Source organism: Pseudopodoces humilis, chromosome 2 (genome assembly GCF_049639895.1).
Source record: "Pseudopodoces humilis isolate 2021_Gansu_Grassland_sample_001 chromosome 2, ASM4963989v1, whole genome shotgun sequence".
Lineage (NCBI taxonomy): Eukaryota > Metazoa > Chordata > Aves > Passeriformes > Paridae > Pseudopodoces > Pseudopodoces humilis.
In genome coordinates this window covers 78850355-78871032 of record NC_142201.1, presented here as the reverse complement: position 1 = coordinate 78871032, position 20678 = coordinate 78850355, and the positions used below count along the sequence as shown (strand labels likewise).

General features: G+C 41.9%; 1 protein-coding gene across 6 annotated transcripts in view; it reads left to right on the top strand.

The window, feature by feature from the left end:
• FAT3 (FAT atypical cadherin 3) overlaps positions 1 to 20678 on the top strand; it is a 396115-nt gene that overhangs the window by 172980 nt on the left and 202457 nt on the right. For all 6 annotated transcript variants that reach the window (XM_088051032.1, XM_088051035.1, XM_088051033.1 and 3 more), the window contains one exon: positions 9420 to 9734. In XM_088051032.1, the coding sequence (XP_087907158.1) occupies positions 9420 to 9734 (315 nt within the window). The remainder of the gene's footprint in view (positions 1 to 9419; positions 9735 to 20678) is intronic.

Sequence of the window (20678 nt, the reverse complement as noted above, 5' to 3'; positions counted from 1 at the left end):
CTTTGATCTCTTTATTAATCTATTAAAGAGGATGTGTGAAAAATCTAGGTTACTCTGGGTGTTAGCCAGACCCTTTGAGAAAAAATGCCTCCATTCAAACAGATTATTATTAAGAGTTAACAGCTTTCATCCTTGGTGAAGATTTCTGCTGGTACCATTCCCACATTTGGTTTGGTTGGGAAGGCTGCAGAGGTGGGCACAAGGCATGCAAGTGTTTTGAAATCCCAGAAGTGCTCAGAAAATAAGACAGAACTTGTCATTTGCTATAAGAACAAACAGATCCAGGGGCAAAAAATACATACAGAGAGGCTATAATAATGAAGAGAGTTCCCAAGTTCCCAGTTGTAATTCATGCGTGGCTAGAAATGCAGTACCCACAAGTGCTTTAAAAAAAAGACCAAAAAAAAAAAAAAAGCATAATCAGTTGAGTTAAATTATGGCATCAGCTGTTGTTCCTCAGTGAGTTACATTAAGAATTTATTCCCACAGTAGATCTTCAGCAAGATTTTGTGAAAGTTTGAGGTATCTGAATTTTACACCTGCCACAGACACAAAATTGTGCTTTTCGTTTGTTTTTCTCTCTCCTTTGGCCGAAAAGTTGAGCTTGTGCATATCCAGGGAATAGCACCAAGTTCACTCAGTACATATAGTCATTGTATTTTGCTGTGCCTCTGAGACCAAAGGTAAAGGTGGATCTGCTACCACTAAAGGGATGCCAGTAGCAGCCCAGATTCCTAAAAGTTGAGCAATATGGCTCAAGCCATGCAGGGTGGCAACAAATCCCTCTTGTCAAAGCAGCATCACGGTTTGCCCCGTTGTTCTCAAGCACTTGGTGTGAGTAGGGAATGGAATGTGGCAGCAGTTTAGTCTTCAGTGGGGCTTCATGACTCCTCTCAGCCTGGTTTTACTGCTGAGTTTTATTGTATTGTCTGGCAGTGATGGAGTGTGTTAAGCTTTGACAGAGGATATTAATAAATTAGAGGTTTCTTTCCTGTATTTTTGCTCTTGAAGGCAGTTTGTTGCTTCCGGAGTTGTCCATTCTGTAATTTATCCATATAAGATTTTTTTTCCTTATCTATCTAGCAAAAGGTATTAAAGAAAGATGAATATGGATATTTCTTTAAATAAGTACAGGGATGTGATGGAAGACACAAAAATGGTAATAAAGCCTAGTCAGGTAAAAATGTTGGCACATCTTATTTCATTTAATTCATAAGTGGAAGAAGATAGAGAATTTATTTGACTAAGGCTCTGGTTCAGTGTCTTGATGATATGTTTGGAAAATTGCTCTGAAATTGATGTGTAAGTGACCTTGAAGATGTCGTATTTAAGTGATAGCTCATTTTGATGTGAAGTTGTAAGCCTCCCCCCTGGCCTCAAATAAAGCAAGCAAAGGAACTCAGCATTGAATTTAAGTCATTTCAAGGTAAAGAGGGAAGAAACTCTCCTGAAAACTCAAAATATAAATAGCCTGGAAGGTCAGGCACTAATCTGAGATGTCCTCTGTTTCAGTGTCATTAGGATGCTGCTTCACTGGGAAGTTTGCCCTCGTGGCAGCAGTCCCCCAACCCTGGTGTCAGGCTTGGGACACCTGCGGAGATGTGGCCTGACTCCAGAGAAAACTCAGTCCTTATGTTGGGTGGCACTGCCGATTCAGTATGCAACAGTCACTCTTGGAATTACATCATTCCTCTGTGTGTGTATAAATGTATACAAATGGCATTCATCAATATTAATGTATTCATATGTGATTATTAAAAAATTAAAATACATTTTAAAAAAATTATTTTTGTTTGAGAGGGCGGTGGCCAGACCTGAACTTGACAGTTGTCTTTAGTTTGTTGAACTTCCCCTCTGCCCGTAGTAAATTAGGTTACTTTTATGTTTTGCAGCCTGAGGCAGGGCTGGTCAGGATTCCTCAGGCAGGACACCCTTCCCAGCCTGGTGCCGAGGTCATGCCAGTGTAGGCTGTGCTGATGGGCTGTACCTGATTTAATGGCCCTGGCAGAACACAAGTGCAGCTGCACTTTGCATTTATGCCACACGAGTATCCCTGACTTTGTCTAGGCTGTTGGCTGGCCTAACACCTCAGAGGAATCACAGAATCACTAAGGCTGGAAAAGACAATCAGCTTCAGCCATTAAAAATTGGAAGTTTCCATATGTACCTCAGCTGGATTTCAACCCAGCTGGCCATGTTTGATCTAAAGCATTGCCTGGTGGTGGTTTCCTCTGTGAACAAGAGTGGTTTACAGCCCCTCTGTGCACTGATGCTCACAGCAGCAGCAGTGCTCCTTCCTTTGGGAAGAGCCAACAACTTGAACTTGCTTTGGAAACACACGGTGGCATGTTGTGTCCAGCCAGAGTTGTAAACTGTACATTATCTACCTACTTATCTATTGAATGCAGATATATTACATTTATTAACAAAGTGAATGTCCTTGTCACGATTCTGGCTGGTTGTGATGGTCATGATATTGTGTGTAATATCATGGTAAAAGGTTTATTTGCAGACTAGTTCAGTGTTGCTGGAAATAGCATTGCTGAGGATTGGCTTTCTAATTCTATTTTACTGTTATGGGAACTCAGGTGTGATATTTACCACAGAAACTGAACTTTGAGGTAACAGTAAATTTGTACATTCAAAACATCAGTAAAAAAAGAGAAAATCAGAAGTTAATCCCTAGATAGGAATGTAACCTGTCTTTCACTGTCTGACAAGAGTGGTTTATGATATATGTTTTGTATTTGAACCAGACATAAGAGTATTAGGAAGCTGAAGGTATGTATCACAAAGTTAATATTGCTTTTGGACTCATTCCTGGGCATGATCTAATCTCCATTTAAATCAGTGGAGATTTTTCTTCTTGCTTAAATAGGAATTGGGTTTGTGTTTTAATATGCAGTAAAGCCTACAAAATTTGTGCAATAAAATAAAAAGAGGAGGGCACACTTTGCGCAATGGGGGGCCTTAAATGAAGGCGTTGAAATAGCGTTTAATCACCAGAGTAAGGAGGCAGAATTTCAAAGCTGCCGGCTGCGAGCGGTGGGGGGGAAGAGCGATAGGTCTCCTTCATGCTCCGGTTGAGTCTGTGGCTGGTGTGATACCTCTGCCCGCATTCAGAACTGGCCCTGGTTATTTATGGCTTCAGAAGACTTTAAAAAGGGATGAATATAATCTATGGTTTATTCTGATTCCCACTGGCTTTGGTGGCCCCAGTGTGCTAAATCAGTCTGGCATTGGAGGCCAGGTTCATGTCTTCCTTATGCTGAAACTGTTTAATCCTTCGGGTTGTAGTTACAGTTTACCCTTTAATGGATATAATGAATAAAATATCTCCCAAGAGATGTATACACTCTGCTTTCAGGCACACTCAAATGTTCTATGTGAAGGACCTAAATAAAAAAAAACAAACAACAGTGGGTTAGGTATAAGGTTAGTTTTCTTGAAATCATAAATATTCTTCCTTAATTGTGTGTGAAATTCCTGTCTACAAATCATGACATTTTGGTTGATTTTACATTCACTAGTTTGATGAATAATGGGCTTGCAACATTTTTTAAACTTTTCCCGCCTACAATAGCTCTCTGCTAAATGTCCTTCAAAAAACCCATCTCTGCTCAATGCAAGGAATCTGAATTAGCTCTGACATTTGCATTTACACTCACAAATCTTTCCATGGCTCTCCTGTGTGCCGATGTATGGGGGAAGGATCCAGCCAGATGTTGGGGGCAGGAGCATGGGTAAGCAGATGCAGAGCTTTCATCTTGGTGCAGCCAAATGAGGTATGTAAGTTCCTTTTCCCGTCTCTGTATTTTAGACAGAAAAAAAAAAAAAAAATCTAAAAGCTCATTATTCAACTGTTTTCTTCTCAAGCTACTTTTATTTATTACTTTTTCCCAGCAAGGCAATGTAAAGGAGGACCTTTGGCTGACAGCTTGGTGACAGCCAAGGTGTTGTGTTTACTGCCAGGAGACTCAAGAGAGTCTTTGATAAAGGATCATGAATAATTAGTAGCATTTTGGAATCAGTGATTTTTCTGTTTCTTCCTTTGAGCGATGTAACAGCCCTGAGTACTTCACTGTTAGCTGGCATTCCTGACGGCCTCATTTCTGTGATTTTAGTTTAGGGACAAACCAGCTTCTGCTTTGTAGCTGGTCTGTGCTGAGCCCCTTTGTTTGGAAGCTGGAGGAGGGAGAGGCAGATGTGGACTCTGGAAATGTGTTTCTCTAGCATTTTGTGGCGGAAGCTGATGTGGCCCTTGGATATATTGAGTGAATTTGCTAGTGTCCTGGGCTCTGGAGTCAGGAAGGTGCATGTGTTACCCTCAGTCCTTCAGTCACCCTGAGGTTTATACATTTTTATAGTGGTTTTAACCACTAAACCTTGCATTTGCACTAACAAGGAACTGGCTTTGGGCATGTTGCACTCTGGCAGCTGGGAGTACCTGGGAGCGTGTTACTGTAATGTTGCTTCCATCCTGTGCTGTAGCTTGTGATGAGGGCATGTTCTGCCTTTGCTGCCTCCCACTCCTCTTGCCCACCTCTGTGGCCACTCCTGGAAATAAGTGGGCCATTCACCTTCTCTAACCTTCCATCATTTCCCAGTCTGAGGCGCACATTTGTGCAGTTAGCTCATACTCCTGGAAAGGTTTGAGGAGAATAAGCAACATCTTTTGTCACTGAGACTCTTCTCAGTTGACAGCTGATGCAATATGTCCCCCTGCAAAACCACTGCAGTGTTTTGAAAACTATTTTGAAAAGGAGAGAACTAAGTATTTTTATGTGGCATTTCTGTGTGAGACTTTTTGGAAGAGTAGCAGATACTTCCTGGTCAGTCTTCTTTCCCCATATCTTGTGCATCATTTACTGAGGGTATGGCTACTTCTACTGGCAAGTTTTATAACATGGGCTACTGAGTCACTCAGCAAAATCACGTTCTGTGTTAGTTTCTGCAGCTAAGCCAATAATTTGGGTAGAAAAATAGGTTCTATTGTCTTGTCTCAGTACCAAGGTGCCAAATGATGGGAGATGCTGGCCTGTCCCTGACAAGCAATTGCTCCTGCCAGATATCCTCCTTGTTTAATATTTGCACTCTACTTTTTCTGCCACTGACTTCCAGCCATCAGACCTCAGTTTGCTTTTCTCAGCTAGATTAAAGAGCCGTGTTACTCTCTTTTGACTTTTCCATGCACAGCTTCTTACAGACCACCAAGTTGTCTTTTAATCTTGCCTTGAAAAAAACTAAATAGAATTGAACTCCTTTCAATGTTTGTGCTATTGAGGGTATTCATGAAGGATGATCTGACTTTTAAGAGGAACGTATGTGTGTAGCAGATATCCATGGTGATGGGCACCTATGTAAACAGCCAGGCTGACAGCTCCAGTAAACATTCTCTTAAAGAGCTGTGGCAGGTCCATCCATCACACTACCTATGTACACAGTACTGTCAAATATGTAAAGTAAACAAACAGGGGGCAAAAAAGAGGTGATGAAAGAAATAATGCTTTCCTTTAATCCCTTTTTGTTTTAAGAGCCTCTTAGGTTTCTTATCATGACAGTAAATACATGACTTTTAGATATTTTTTGGGTGGACCACATCATTTGAAGTGGTCTGCTGACAGATACACAGCAAATCAGTGGGAGAGGAAAGAGGGAAGTCCAGTTTTCTGATTCTTCATCCACTTTAATAGTTTTTTTGTTTTGTTTTGTTTTATTTTTTTTTAACCTTCGTCCTTCATAATGCTGTGTCTCATTGTGTCCAATTGCAAGAGCCATACAGAAAACATTATCCCATTATTTTCTTATGGAAAGAGGGAAAACAAGCCTTAAGGAGAAACAAGCACACAACCTTCGCATTGCTGGCACATTGCCGAGCCCAAGGGCTGCACTTAATTTACATATAAATGTGCTGAGGATTTTAATCAGCAACTAATGCGCTCTGTTGTTATTTTTCACTTACAGTGTTTGTAATGCACGTGGTGTTTGGCAAATTGCATGGGGCATATGTACTTGGAGGAATGCAGTGGCAAGCATATCAGTGGCACTGCTTTTTGGATTGTTGGCTGGCTTTATTTCCGAGGCTGCCCTGGGCCTCAGGTAGTGCTGGCTCCAGGCCTTCAGGGATAACTGCAAAATCCAGCCAAGGGTGACATAAAGAGCTGGCTCACAGATGTGTGGTTGGATTTCAGCTGTCTCATGTAAAAACGTAGTAGTGCCTCCACAGTGTAGCATCCCAGTGGATGAGAACATCTGTTTTATCAGTCTTGTTCAGAAGTGTGTCTGCAAAATCTTAGAACTTTTTGGGTTTTAGTCCCTTTGAAATTTTCATTATTTCTGCTGGTGTTTCTTCTTGATTTGTTTGGTTCAGGCATCATTACATTGTTCACATTTCTCTTTTAATTGTCAAGCAGCTGGAAAGAGTACACCACAAAATCCATCCAAGGAAAGCCGTTAGAGCTGCTCCCAAAGACTTCTCCTCCCTTCTGCTCTCCTGGTCTTGAAAACCAAATTCTGTCTTTCTGTAGTATCTGTTAATATCTAAGAGCTTTTAAGTAAGTGATGTGTTTTCTGAATTTATTGTGATTTTATCCAAGGATATTCCCCTCCTTTGTCTCAGCTAAAGTGAGTGAGAGCCTATCTGTGGACTGCCCAGGGAATATGTTGCAGCTCCTGATGTCAGATCTGTCAGTCTCTTTGCATTCATGCCATAATGATGAAGAAGCAGTGTTGGTGACCAAATATCATCATTAGCCTCAAGAGTTAAGACCTCATATGAAGCTGGCATTTGACATCCCTCTGGAAGGATGTCATCCACACCTGTGTGGAGTGATCCTTTAAATATTTGGGCAGCTTGTGTATTCTTGTGGGTACTACCTTTATATCCATATAAAGCAAGGGGGCATTTTGTGCAGAACATTCAAGAGCATGGCAGAAGGTATTCCCAGGATGATGAAAGGATTTCCATGTGGAAAACCTGAAAGTGAACAAAAGCCTTCTTACTTATTAAGCTGCTGTGTGGTGTTGACAGGTGGAAGGACAAGACTTATTTAGGAAAAGGAATTATTTGTATCTGGGACCTTTTAATAAATCAAAAGTAAAAGTAAGAACCAGTGTAGGAGACCTGTTGGTGGTAGCTAATGCTTGTTCAATGATCCTTTCCTTCTGAATACAGAAATGAAAAGTAACTGTTGCCAGGAGTTATAAAATGAAGGAATGACTCAGATGATAGATTTATTATCACCTCAGTATCGGTGAAATTCAGCTTCATAAACATAGGTTAATCTGCTAAAACCTTCTGTGCTCTCACTGGGGGAGAACCCTATTTATTTCAAATTTTATTTAAAGATGTAAAATAATTCTTCTTGTCTTCTGAATAAATCATAATTTCTGGTATCACTAATATTCATCTTTTTTTCTTCATTCTTTCCTATGTGGATTTATTTTATTTATTTATTTCTATGGGTTGTTATTGGCTCTTCTCATCCCTGCAGTGTAATTTCTCTTCTGGACTTGCAGGCTTTTTTCATCACAGTTCACCATATATTTCACTCATGTTTCTACAGAAACTCATTACATAGCACAGGCTTCTGCCAGCAGGAATATTTAGAATACACTTTTCTTTTGTCCTCCAGTGTTACCCTGCTCACCTGCAATGGGTGAATAATACATCTGAGCAAGAAGGACATGGATCTGAGGTTACTACAAAACGACCTGTGCCTGTACATGACCAGAATCAGTGCTGCTCCTTTCCCCTTTCTCTCTTACATGGCTGATCAAATGTTAGGAGTATACTTGTCAGTTCAAACTAGCATTAAAAGACATAACAGAAAAAAAATTAAAAAAAAATCCAAAGCTTGAAAAAAAATAATTGTAGTATTAAAAAAAAAAAGAAGTATGTTATAAGACAAGAGCAAATACATGTGATACATGTGGCATCTCTGTGACTGTGTGGCTGGGTTCTCTGTTACCTTGAAAACTTTTAAGACTTCAAGCTGTCATGGAAACAGTGCAATTGGATCCTTAAAAAAAACCCCCAAAGCCAAAAAGACACATATATCTTTTATTAGTGCTGGCCTTAGAGCAGCTCTGTCCTCAGTGATTAACTGATAATTTTGTTCTAAATAGCATCAAACACATTTGAGACTAAATTTAAGTTTCTTGTGTTCCTGTTTTGCCCTGCAATTTCTCCATCATTTTCTGTCTAATGATTTGATGGTTTGCAAGCTGTCCTTTTGAGTATTTCTTAAGCTTGAGATCCACTGCATTAGTGTGTCTCTCGAGATTTAACAATGCTGTATTAGGAGATGAAAATGTTCTTGATATAGGTGCCATAGAAGTGGTGAGGAACTGCATTTCCTTATTTTGATGCTGGTGTGATTTTGTGTGTGGTACTGGTGTATTTGGTCCTGCGTGCACTCATGGTCTTAAGCCAGTGAAGCTTAAGTGAAGCTTCACTTAAGCCAGTGAAGGTTTGGACTGTGCCTGTACAAGCAAGTCTTAGAGTGGTAGAGTTTCTGCTTTATCACAGAATCACAGAATGTTCTGGTTTAGAAGGGACCTGAAAGGTCATCTGGTTCCAACCAGATACAAACCAGATGTTCATAAGGAGGATGGCTTTCTAAAGCTCTTCAAGGAGAAATGAGATGGGTGGAAGCTCTTCATGCCAGGTCTGTTCTGGCACAGGGCTGGTACTTTGATCCCTCTCTGTGGCTCTGAAATACACAAGACAGGCTTTCTCTTTTGTTTCTTAGGACAAGGTGGAAAACCAACTGATGTTTTCTTACACCAGTAGGTAAAGTGGCCAAGCCTTTCTCTGTGATAAAAGAGGATATATTCGTTGTCTAAGGGCTACTGTATGAGCTTTTGATTGCTTGTTATCCAGGATTACACTATGCAATGAGTGAGCTCAATTTTAAATTTACGGTCTATTTTCTGAACTTGGATGGATTCATTTTAAATTGCCTCCTAGGTTTTCTTCTTTAGCAAGGACACAGGCAGGAACCAGAAAAGAAAAGCCATTTCTTTTGTGTAATTCACTGTCTGGTTGTGTCCCTCCCTACTAAGGTTTATACAGGTTTGCATCACAAAGCAGAAAATGATGGTGTTTCTTCTGTTACTCTGCCAGCTGCAGTTCTAGCAAAGAAATGGCTGTGGCATTAGGGCATTTATGAAGAGCCATCCTTTTACCTTCCCTCCCACTCAATTTCTTGGGACAAAGGATTGAGATATTGAGCTGAGTTCACAAAACAATTCTGGAACTCAGGCTGCTGTTTTCATTTGTTGCACAACTTGAATCTTTCTATGGGTGGAGCCTTTGTTACATGCTGAACACATTTCTGTAGTACAGCCAAATGAAAATAGATGTGATGTTTTATTGATCCTATTCATGACATCCTCTGCTTGCTGTTTTTCTGCAGGGGTTATCTACACAGCAGATATTCTTGACCGGGAGACAACCAAATCCTACTGGTTGACAGTGTATGCGACTGATCATGGCGTTGTCCCACTCTACACTACCATCGAAGTCTACATTGAAGTGGAGGACATGAATGACAATGCCCCTCTCACCTCTGAGCCTATCTATTACCCAGTTGTCATGGAGAATTCCCCAAAGGATGTATCTGTCATTCAGATCCAAGCCCAGGACCCTGACTCCAGCACTAATGAAAAACTGACTTACCGGATTACAAGTGGAAATCCCCAGAACTTCTTTGTAATCAATCCCAAAACAGGTAACAAAACCCAGTTGCCTCAGGGCAAGTGGGAGAATGCAACTTACATATTTATCAGCTTTCACCCCTTCGGGATGCACTGGTTTGCTTTCCAAACCTCTGTTTTCTGGTTGCTTATGTGACTAAAGCATCTTGTATGTGTCTGAAGCGCTCTGCTTTGCATCGGTGTGCAAAGGCACTGGCAGATGATGTGCTGCAGATGTGCTGCTGCAGCAATCACTCTGCCCTGGGTCACTGAATTGCTGCTGGCTGTTGCCTCTTCCCTGTGTCTACAGGGATGAGACTTTGCTGCACTGAGTCTGCAGAGGAGTGCTAGGAAGCAGATTCAAGCTGTTGCAGGTTACAGAGCACTGTTTCATTCTTTATAAGCTGGTGTAGCACCCCTGAAGTGAGTGACATGATGTCTGTCCAGCACATGTAATAAGGCTCCACATTAAAGTAGGTGGATTTAATTCTCTGCAGCTTGCTTTACAAAAAAGTTTAGATGACCTAAACGTCCCCCTGGCCTTTAAGAAAAAATCCATGTGTTTGCATTGATTTATAACAGCTGGGGATGTAGCCTGTGGGTGCAGTGTGACAGAGATGGTGATTGTTTGAAGTTAAAATACCATTGTTAGCTGGCAGTGGAGCATGGCACCCATGCAGAGCAGCTCTGCACGTGTCTGTACCCTAGGTGCCTTTGCTGAATGAAGCTGATAAAGAAATTGCCCCAGGAGTACCCAGCTTTGCTCACTCATTGGGCTTGTGGGGACCCTCCACCATGCTCTGGAGCTGGAGAGTTGAGGGGATCTTTCAGGGCAGTGTGCCTATCTTTAGGGAGGTAGTTCAGAGAATTCACACAGTTCTCCTGCTTGTTTACATGCTCCTAGTTTAGTTCTGGGGTTTTGATTTTATTTTTTTTAAGTTTATTTATATCTTCTCCAAATTTCTAAACAGCTAAAAACTAGAAGGAATAGATGTGGGAAGGAACATTTTTAATTTAATATATGGAAATGATGTTCACTAAATAGGTTTTCAACATTTGGTTGGGCAATCCTATTGCAATGTGTGGCATAAGAAGGGGTCAGGATCTTCTCAGGCGTAAGCCCAGGTGAAGAATCATGGAGAATGTATAATCACTGTGTTCAATCTGCTGAGCCCTAAGGCACATATCTCACTTATTTTTAACACTTGGAATGGTCGAAGATGCTCTTCCATCTGCATCCCTTCTCCCCCTCCCTACCCCATAAATCCCATCTGGGCAAAGTAGCAGAGTTAGGACTCACAGTGTTTAATGCTTGTGCTTCCCTTCCATCGGCTCCTCCCACAGAGCAATCTGCTCAGCACAGCCCTGCTTATCTGTCAGGGTGAGCCCATGACAAGGACAAGAGCCGGGCACCTGGCAGCCCTACAGCACCCTAGCCTGGTGGCACACCCTGTGCGCTGGCTCTTTGTCCCTCTGGAGAGCAAGCAGGATACTCTGCCCTAACAGTGAGATCTTATTCTCACTCTTAACACTAACAGTGGTTTGTCTTCATTTGCACTGTGGAAATTGCTGTCTGAGAACTTAAAGGCTTCAGGATGAGTAACTTTGCTGCTTGGGCAATTCCCAAAGGGCCCCTCCCTTACACTCAGTGAGCATTCTTGCTAGTGACTGGCTGTGATTTGTCATAGAGAGGATAAATCATCCTCTTCTATCCAATTCAGTGCCAAACACAGAGCAGTGAGAACTGGGCAAGGTGGCCTCTTTGAGTTTGTTTTGAAAACGATGAGGCTGACAGAGAGTGTGTGTGCAGAGATCCCTTTTCCCCAAGGGGAGTGCCAGGCCTTGACATCAGGAGGCTTTCTCCTGATGGGATGCTGATGTCCGAGAAATAAAAGCATAATGGATTTTCCAAGAGAGTGCCCCTGGGGCTCTCTGACAAGGCTCCTTTCAGCTGTCTCCCCGCAGTGCACTAGTTTTCTCTAAGACAGTAATTTACACTCCAGTTGTTTTGTACAGGAGACTTCTGCACACACAGAAGAGGTTCATAGCCTGTCAGCCCCGTACCCTTGCTGGGATTCAGCACAGCAGTAACTCACGTAGAGCGTTGCACAGCAGCCCTAAATGCGACAGCATGCTGTATAATCAAGATGAAAAGGTTTAATGTGAACCCAAATATGCTGCGATTGCTGCATATGTGGGCTGAATGAGCATGCTCCTGCTGTCAGGGAAGAACAGTCATTTGAGAAAGGGGGTCTTTTATTTCCTGTGCCACTTTGGAAGTTTAGACACTGCCAGCAAACTGACATCTCATTCCTGTGAGTAATCCACTGTTGAGAGTGAACAGGAAGGCAGCATCCTGTATTTCTTACATCTTTGGGTGGGAAGCAGCAGAGGCGATGGGGAGTTTGCTGGAGGATAGGGATGTTCTCAGCTGTCTTTGGAGGTCAGCAGTGACCGTGTTTGCCTTCCTCTGAAGCTCACTTTCAGCTGCCTTGTAGCTCATGCAGGTCAGGTGGGTTTCTGGAGGCACATGGACCTACTGGTGTCTGATCAAGCGAGGACACAGGGAGTCCAGGTTTTGTTCCTGGTTCTAATTCAGGATCATAACTGCAGCCAGTTCTTACACTTTTGATTGATTATCTGGATAGCAGAAGCAACAGCACTCCTTGTATGCCATATCTGTAGACAGAAGAAACCTCTTAATAGACAAGTTGTCACTTCCTACATTTTTATAGGCTGGCACAGCTCGCAGTGGCTATTTTAGGCAAATTTATCACGTGCATTTGGATCTGTTTGAAGGCAGGCTTTAGACTTTTTAGGATTATTACCTGTAGTTTGCTCTGTGGGTTTTAGAGAGATGAAGAGTTGCTCCTGCAGGAATGAAGAGCTGCTAAAAAACTGCTGATAGCAAGATTTGGGCACTGAAGTTACCCTGGAGAGTTCATGCTCTCACTGGGGGCTGACTCTGCTGCGGGGGCACAAGTACATGGTGGCAAGAGCTCTCCTCTTCAGGATTGGGGTTTATATGGGTGCTCCAGGGAAGAGGACAGCAACACGAGCTGCCCGCCTACGTGTGTCAGGATTGGAAAGGCAGTGTGGGCAACCTCCCATGAAGGCCTTTTTTTTTTTCTCACCTTAATATTTTTACTAAAATACCGCCAAGCATCAGTTTGCGCCTTGGTATGCACTTTTATCTCATGAGCTGATATTCGTAGGTACAAGTACTAAGTGAATAATGAAGCACATGAGCACGTGTGAAACCATAAATCATTCACACTGGAGAACAAGGCAGCCTTGTTCTGCTAGCTGGTGGATACTGTAAGTGTAGCAGGTCCAAGAGAGCTAGCTGGGATTTTCCATTATAGTGGGCAAGAAGAAAATATTGCAAAGCACAGTTTTGTTAGGGGAGTAGGAAACATGCTTTTCAAAAAGTTGAGGTGACTCTAGGGGTTACATGACTACAGGGAAAGGCATTCCCCTGGGCATTTGTTTCCCAGCTGTGTATACACACAGCAGCAAGGGAGTCATTCCTGGAGTTCAGCATCTTCAGCAGCTGCAAGTCAGCCTAAAACCCTGGTGTGGCTGCTGACAGAGCCAGCCCTTTTCCTCATAGCTTGACTTCTGTTCTTGGGAGGGCTTAGGGTTGCTTTGGCAGAGCACAGGGTCACAGGGCTGTGCTCCTTTGTGGGTGGTGTGAGATGGGGAGGACGGCAGAGCTGCTGCTGGAGCAGCTGGGCTGACCAGCTCCCAGGAGTGCCACGTTCAGCCCGAGCCAAGTCAGCTACTCTGGGGTGAGAGGCACATAAATAAAACAGAAGATGGAGTTAATAAAAAAATTTGATTGATCAGAGCTGTAAATTCTTATTTTATGTATATGGGTGTTAATTTCACAGCACAGGGGTAATTTACTGCATTGATTTATTATGTTTCTGAGCTCTGGAAAAAAAAAAAATTAATTTGAACCATTACATTATTTTGTTTAGTGTTAACATCTTTTGAACAAACCAGGTAAGCTTTTCTGCAGTCATATGTAGATTACTTAAGATATTCTTTAATACACCAGCAGACCAAATTTCACTCTTGTGCACATTGTTATTAATTAATTTACTCTAAAATTATGCTTGTGTGTCTGGAAAAGCTGCTTGCACCTTGCTTAGCCTTTTGCTGACACCATTTAAACAGAGGCAGACCCCTGGCACCCCTGAAATTCTGTTTGCTGCAGTGGTTAAGGCAGGATGCACTAGTAGGTTTAGAAATAGTGCATGTAGGTCAACACATCTTTGCCAAGCAGCAATACTCTGACTCTGGAAGTTGCCTCTGAACTGTCACATAAGCACCTAGATTTGGAAAGACTCTGGATATTTTCATGCTGAAGTAGTATTAATATTTATATAAGCTAATTCAGGGTTAGTGAGTGTCAGAATTTAATTGGTATGAATGCTACTCTTCTCAGTAGGCTGGGCTTTTCTTGCTTTTGCACTCACAAAGCCAGCTGGCATAGAATCCTGCCGGGTCTGAAAGCCACGTTTGCTCTGCCATACTAAAATAGTGCTTCACCCTCCTGTCATACATCCTGATTCTTATAGCCACTTTTCTTTGGCTTGTCCCGAGAAATCCCCACACATCTTTGCTCTCCAGACTTAGACAAATCCAGTGGTCTGCTGCTGCTCCACATCCTGATGGCTGCCAGCCGTGCAGATGCTAGGTATCCAGCGCTTCTTTTCAGCCCATAAATCGTAGAATCATGGAATGGTTTGGATTGGAAGTAACATTAAAGACCATGTAGTTCCAACACCACTGCCAGGGGCAGGAACGTCTCCACTAGACCAGTTGCTCAGAAGCAATGCAGAGCCTGCCCACAAACATTTCCAGGAATGGAATAGAGATTATCCTTCTATCACACTTAAATTATTACAGCTGCTGTTAGAGCAGACCTTGAGGAGTGGATTGCTCTGGGAAGCTCTAGAAGGTTTCCCAGTGGTTGTGGAGGGTCTCTAGGTTTCTCAGCCTGTTCTTGTGGTCAAGGGACACTCACCTGTCCTGGCTGCCCCATCCATGCTGCTAAACTCTTAATAAACGTCCTCTGAAATAAGATCTTCTGTATCTTGTAAATGAAAGCTGTTATTTTTTTGGTTTGTTTTGTTTTTAGACTAGACTGCAGTCTTTCTCCAGGGTTTGTTTTAGGTGCTGTAGTGATCAAATTATGAAATATACTTTGAATTTTTATGGAGTTGGAGGTCAGCTCCCTCCCACTTAGGTACTCCTTCTGAAGGGTTGTCTCCCTCCTGTGTGTTGGCCATGGAGCCATTTTTGGCAGCACGTGTATAGGATGAAAATCATCTCTGCAGATCATATCATAGCATGAATAGCTCAGTGCTGTTCAGCCTGTAACTATCCTTGCCCTGTCTAAGAGCAGAGAGGACCTTGCAGAGGGAAAAGATACTGACTGTGGGGCTCTCCAGTTAATGGTGAATTTGAGGAATTGGTCTCCCTTTCCTTCTGTGCTCTTTTACACTGTTTGTACAAATGGTGAGCTCACCAACAGTTGCAGAGTCCAGCCTGATGGATCCATCACTGATATGTGACCACAACTAATACAGATTTTTACAATGTAATTCCCCTTCCACATTAGCTGTCTTCCATTCTCTGTAATTTATGTTGTATCAACACACGCTATATGATCTACTTTCTTTGCTTTCACTTCTCTATTATTTAAAAGTGTGGCTCTTAATGACTTCCTTGTAATACATTCACTGTTAAAAATGGAGCTTTGGAGTATTTTAAAAGCTTGAGTTTCTGCTTTGGCATGGCTTATTTACTATATTTCCCGTGGTCTGAGCCCAGAGTTAACAGCTGGAAAATCAAAGGACCATGGATGTTGGAGTTGTGTGCTTAATCACAGTGGTACCTATAAGGGTGCTCATATAACTGTACAGCATATTAGACAAAGTTTCTGCATTAAGGAGTTTGTCATAGTAACAATAATAGTAATAATTAGGAAAAAAGAGGAGAAGAAAAAAAATAGGGAAGAGGATGTAAATCAAGTCCATCTGCTTGCCAGGGCACGTTTATTCCCCAGAGTAAATTTTCAATTAGATCCTGAACTGCAGGATATCCATAGCTGCTGCTTATGCTGAGCATAGCAGGGACACAAACTCTTCTTTTGACTTTGAGTGAGTCACTTCACCTCATGGTTTGTTTTTTTGTTTTGTTTTGTGGAAGTGGAAAGTGGAAGTATTGTTTTGCCTTGTGTGATTGTCCTGTGAATTAATTTACAGTAGATGGTTTGCAGATCAAATATGCTCTGGAAATGCAAGCTATCGATTTTTCAGGCATCTTGGCATTAATAGACATGCATTCGCAGGCATGTGTTCATAGGCATGCAAAAACACAAAAAAAGAAGGGTGAAAAAAAAAAAACAAACATCACGTCCAAAATGGTAGGATGAAGAGGAATATAAAACAATTTTAGACTAAGTATGGTAGTATTGTCTAATGGCCAGACCACTAATTCCACGAAAAATGACAAAATTTGGACTCAGCCAGCATGTGTCTTCCGTTCTCCCTTCCTCTGTGGCAGTGATTTCCTTTTCAATCTGTATATGTTATCTGTGGTGAGGATAAAGTTGTGAGCTGTGTCACCTCAGTTGCAGCTACAGTAATTCTGCTATTAATAAAATAATAAATCCAGTTTTATCATGTCTTTTGAAGAGATGTGATTTCTGCTAGCGGTGGGTGTTTATTCATGAAGTACTGAATATGGCTGAGATTGCTGGATGTCTCTGGTATCAAGTGCCTCTTAAAATTACATTTAAAGATACAATATTTCTTATAAATGCCATTTCTTTGTAATCAGCAGATTTTATACTTGGCTTATAGAAATTTTAATCTTTCTTTAGATCTCCATGATGACTTCTTTAGACATCTTTCACAGTAAGAAGTTTAAGGAGTATTCCCGTTGCCTTGACTGGACAGTTGTGTCCTTGCTTACTCAATGCAGCACCAGTTTTTAATCTGAACTCCCTGTTTGCTTCAGTACAGACTTATTTCTGAAGGGCATAAGCATGGCAAGGGCCAGTGGGACAGGTTTTTTTCTGATGGAAGAAGTTTCTGCCCAGTAAGCTGACAGCTCACTTCTTTCCTGTCCCAGGATCAATTCTGGAACAGCAACAGTTTTGCCACTAGTCTCATAAATCTATGTTGTTGTGCATTACATCAATCATTTATTATTCTTAAAAATATCATCAGAGTATATCTTCTGCCTATTCAGAAGTAACTTTGTCTATAAGCTTAGCTGTGAAAATAATTTTTCTACCTTGTCTGTCAGTTCAGTTTCTCTATTCGTAAATTTCCAGAAGTCATAGCTAGGCAGTGTCGTGGTTTTAAACCAGTAACTAAAAAAAAATTACTTACTTTTTTTTTGCTGTGAGATACGGATTAGAACAAGAGCAAAACAGGCTTAAAACTTCAAAGGAATAAAGAAAGTTTATTAACAAACTACAAGAATAAGAACACCAGAATAAACTTCCAGAAAACCCTTTTTATCCCCTACTACCCACCATTCTTTTGTTCACGTGACAACATAGAGACAAAAACTTTGGAACTTTGGTGTTTAAAACAGTCCCAATTCCTGCTAGAGTCTTTTCATCAGTCTTTGTAGAGAAACAGAAGTCTCTTTCTGTTAATTTATGGAGTTTCTCACAAGAAAACTATTTCTGTTATAGTTTTCTATTGCCCTGATGTCAGCTGCCCAGAAATGCTGTCATCAGAGCTCACTCCTCCCATTTCACATCACTCTGAGGTGTGTTATTGGCCATGAGTTTAGGGATGTCATTTTAAGGATAAGTTATTCAAAGTCAAAAGTCTTCTTCATCTGTCTTTGTGAGCTCTACTGGAAAACAGTTTTCTCATTGCCCCCCAAGGCCTCAAATTTTCGCTTCACCTTGTTCCAGCACCTCACTGCATCACAATCACTCTACTTTTTACTCAAAATTTACACTTTGAACACTCTATTCCTCCCTATATACTCTGTCATGAATTAAAGGAGTTTTTTCAAGACTTTATTGTCCATTTCCATAGCCTCAACAGAAAGGTATTTCAGCTCATAAAGCATCTCCTTATTCTCCACCTTTTCTGAAGCTTAATTCTTTTCTTTACTGTCTCTGATAGTTTATAAAGTCTCTTTACATGTTGACGACTCTTTTTCTCTCTCTGGATAAAAAGATTAATCTGCAAGTCTCATCTGGGTAATGAAAAGGTTAAAATCTTGCCCAGGATTTTGTAGATGGTTCTGTGACCTCTGCTGGAGCAGCAGCTGGAGCTGTCTGCGATAGAAGATTCCTCATGGCTGCTCTGGAGAGTGTGGTCGCTGTCTCAGCCCGCCGCAGGTCCAGAGCTTTTTTCCCTTTCTTTACTCGGCAGTCTCTGGTGAATTCAGTCACGGCAAAAACTGCAGCCGAGCCAGGGACCGGCCTGGCCCGGCCAGAGCCCGGGGCAAGCCCCGCAGGCCCCATCTCCCGGCCGGGAGCCACTGGGCCCAGCCCAGCTCCAGCCCAGGCTGCATGGCCTGGACAGGGAACGGGAGGCCAGCTGGAGCTCTGTTACCTTTCACAGCCAGGAAACAAAGAGAGACAAGAGAGCTCTGGCTTTACATCTTAAGGTAGGGTTCACAAGTTGATCTCACTTTTCAATGGTTAAAACTGCTGTCAATTCTTAGAAATGACCAATAATTGGTCAGGAGAAAAGACTCCCATCAGTCCCCAGCAACTTCAACTTAGCTCCCAAAACCACCTTAAAGGTAAAGTCACCCCATGACAGGCAGAAATCACCTATCTTTTAAATAGGCTGTGCTATTCCTTCACTAATTTTTAATTAGGGCTATTCCATTCACTTCCAGGTAGTCAGATTCTCTTGTTAGAATTATTATCAATGGCAGAAGCACAGTTGAGCTTACTGAGTGAAATTGTACCACAAGTACTGGGTAACAGCCCTGTTAAATGTATGCACAATGCATATGCTATGGATACTTGTCATATCCTGCCACACATTATTATGATCACATCAGCAAATGTCCCTGCGTTACAGTAATTTCTTGTGGTCCAAGTCTGAACTCTGGCAAGAGGAATTAGGTGGTTGAATTAGGGATGCTGAGGTGTGGAGCCTGTGAGTGTGGCATTCATGTAGGGGCAGGGGTCTGGAGAGGGCGCTTCTCTGCACAAGAGAAGAAAATAAAGCTGACATGTTAACCCAGAGGATGTGAAAGCTTGGGATGGGGGTAGTTGAGAGGGTTCTTTTTCCCTTTTTATTTCCTACTGCTTTTTAATCAATCAAGTAACTTATGTTTATCTTTTGCACAACAGTCAAAGTTACTACTGGTGTCTGTGATCCCAAGCAAACAAGATTAAACCAGTTTTTTCCCCTTTTGCTCAGGTGCAGTGAATACAGTCATACTGTCATCTTAGAACAGGCACTTTTTGTGGCTTGGATAGTGTTTCACCTTGTGTGAGCAATTTTTAAATCTCTTCATGGACTGGAAGTTAGAGGCAAGGAATGTAGTTCTGTTTCACTCTTAGTTAACATCTGATCCTGGGTACAAACTGTGATATTTCCTGTTTGGAGAATTAGATTGACCTATGCTGCATGTGGGTATTAAAAAAAATAACAAAGCTCGGAAATGGAAATAAAAAGAGAAGGCAACTGGGAGGGCAGGTGTGTTTGCATAAGCCATAACTATGTCAGTAATCACCAACTATTAATTTTTCTTTGTCTTCCATCACATAGGAGGTTGTGTCAGCACCTCTTAAACTCCCAAAGTCTCATGACCTCACAGTTCAGCTAAACTAGTCTGTTCAAAAATTAAGCTTAACAGTGGATTGTATTGTTTTTCCCCCTTTTTTTTTCCTGACTCTGTTTCCATCAGAGTTACGCTGGTACAACCAAAGATGATTATTTTCTGTGAAATTGCCTTCTCCTCCTTTCCCCTTCCCCTTATGTTAATGAGAGTGTTTTTCGTTTGCTGGGAAGACTGACACAACTTCTTTGAAATTGGTAGTGTTGTTGCCAGTTAAGTGTGTGACCTTATCTGTGTAATTGTACAGATCGTGCTGCCATATGTCTACATGCACAGAGCTTAATTTAACTGGAGACATACATGTGTAAAAATAAAGCAGTATCTGGGGGTTAAATATCAGAAGAGCCCCCTAATCACAGCTTTCACATTATACGCAGCTTTCTAGAGAGCTTGAAGAGCTCTGAAGTTAAATCTTTAAAAAATAGTCTTTACATGGGACCATGCTCTTGTAACTCTGTTTTTACATTGTTTGTCATGCGGACTCTACTATGCCTCTACTTCCTTGCTTGTTGCTCCTACTTGGTTTTTTCCCCTTAGTAGCTAAGTCCTCCATGCTGCTTGCTAAGGTAGGATAGGACAAATTTTAATTTTTTCCAAGCAGGGAATTGATGCAAAGGAAGCAGCTAACTCATCCGATGCCAGCAGTAAAAATTTGGTCTTACTTTGCCTTCAACGCCAATGGCCACATGTAATGCAAAGCCTTATGTCCAGCCCATCCTACCCTGCTAAACGCAAGGCAACCCTGGCACCAGTGCTTTCTGACACGTGTACAGAACTTACCTGGGCATGTCGGAGCCCTGGTATTTCCTATCCTGTTACAGCTAGCCCGCCATATCCCATCCCTGCCTTTCAGTCCTTCTTCGCCTTTCTTTCTCTCTTGTAAAAAAGCAAGCCTGGGTTGCCCACAGCAGGGAAAGAACTGCTGTTTACACAGGGACAAGGAGCCTCAGATGGCTCTGTTGGCTCCTGGGCATATAAGGGCACAGGACTTATGTGTCTCGTCTTTTGAGTGGATGAAGCAACCTCCTTCTCCATCAGCCTAATGCAGGCACAAGCCTAAGCATTTGTGCTGGTGCTGTCATGGAGCAAGGAAGCAGACACAGAGCATTCAGGTCTCCCACTACCCCCAA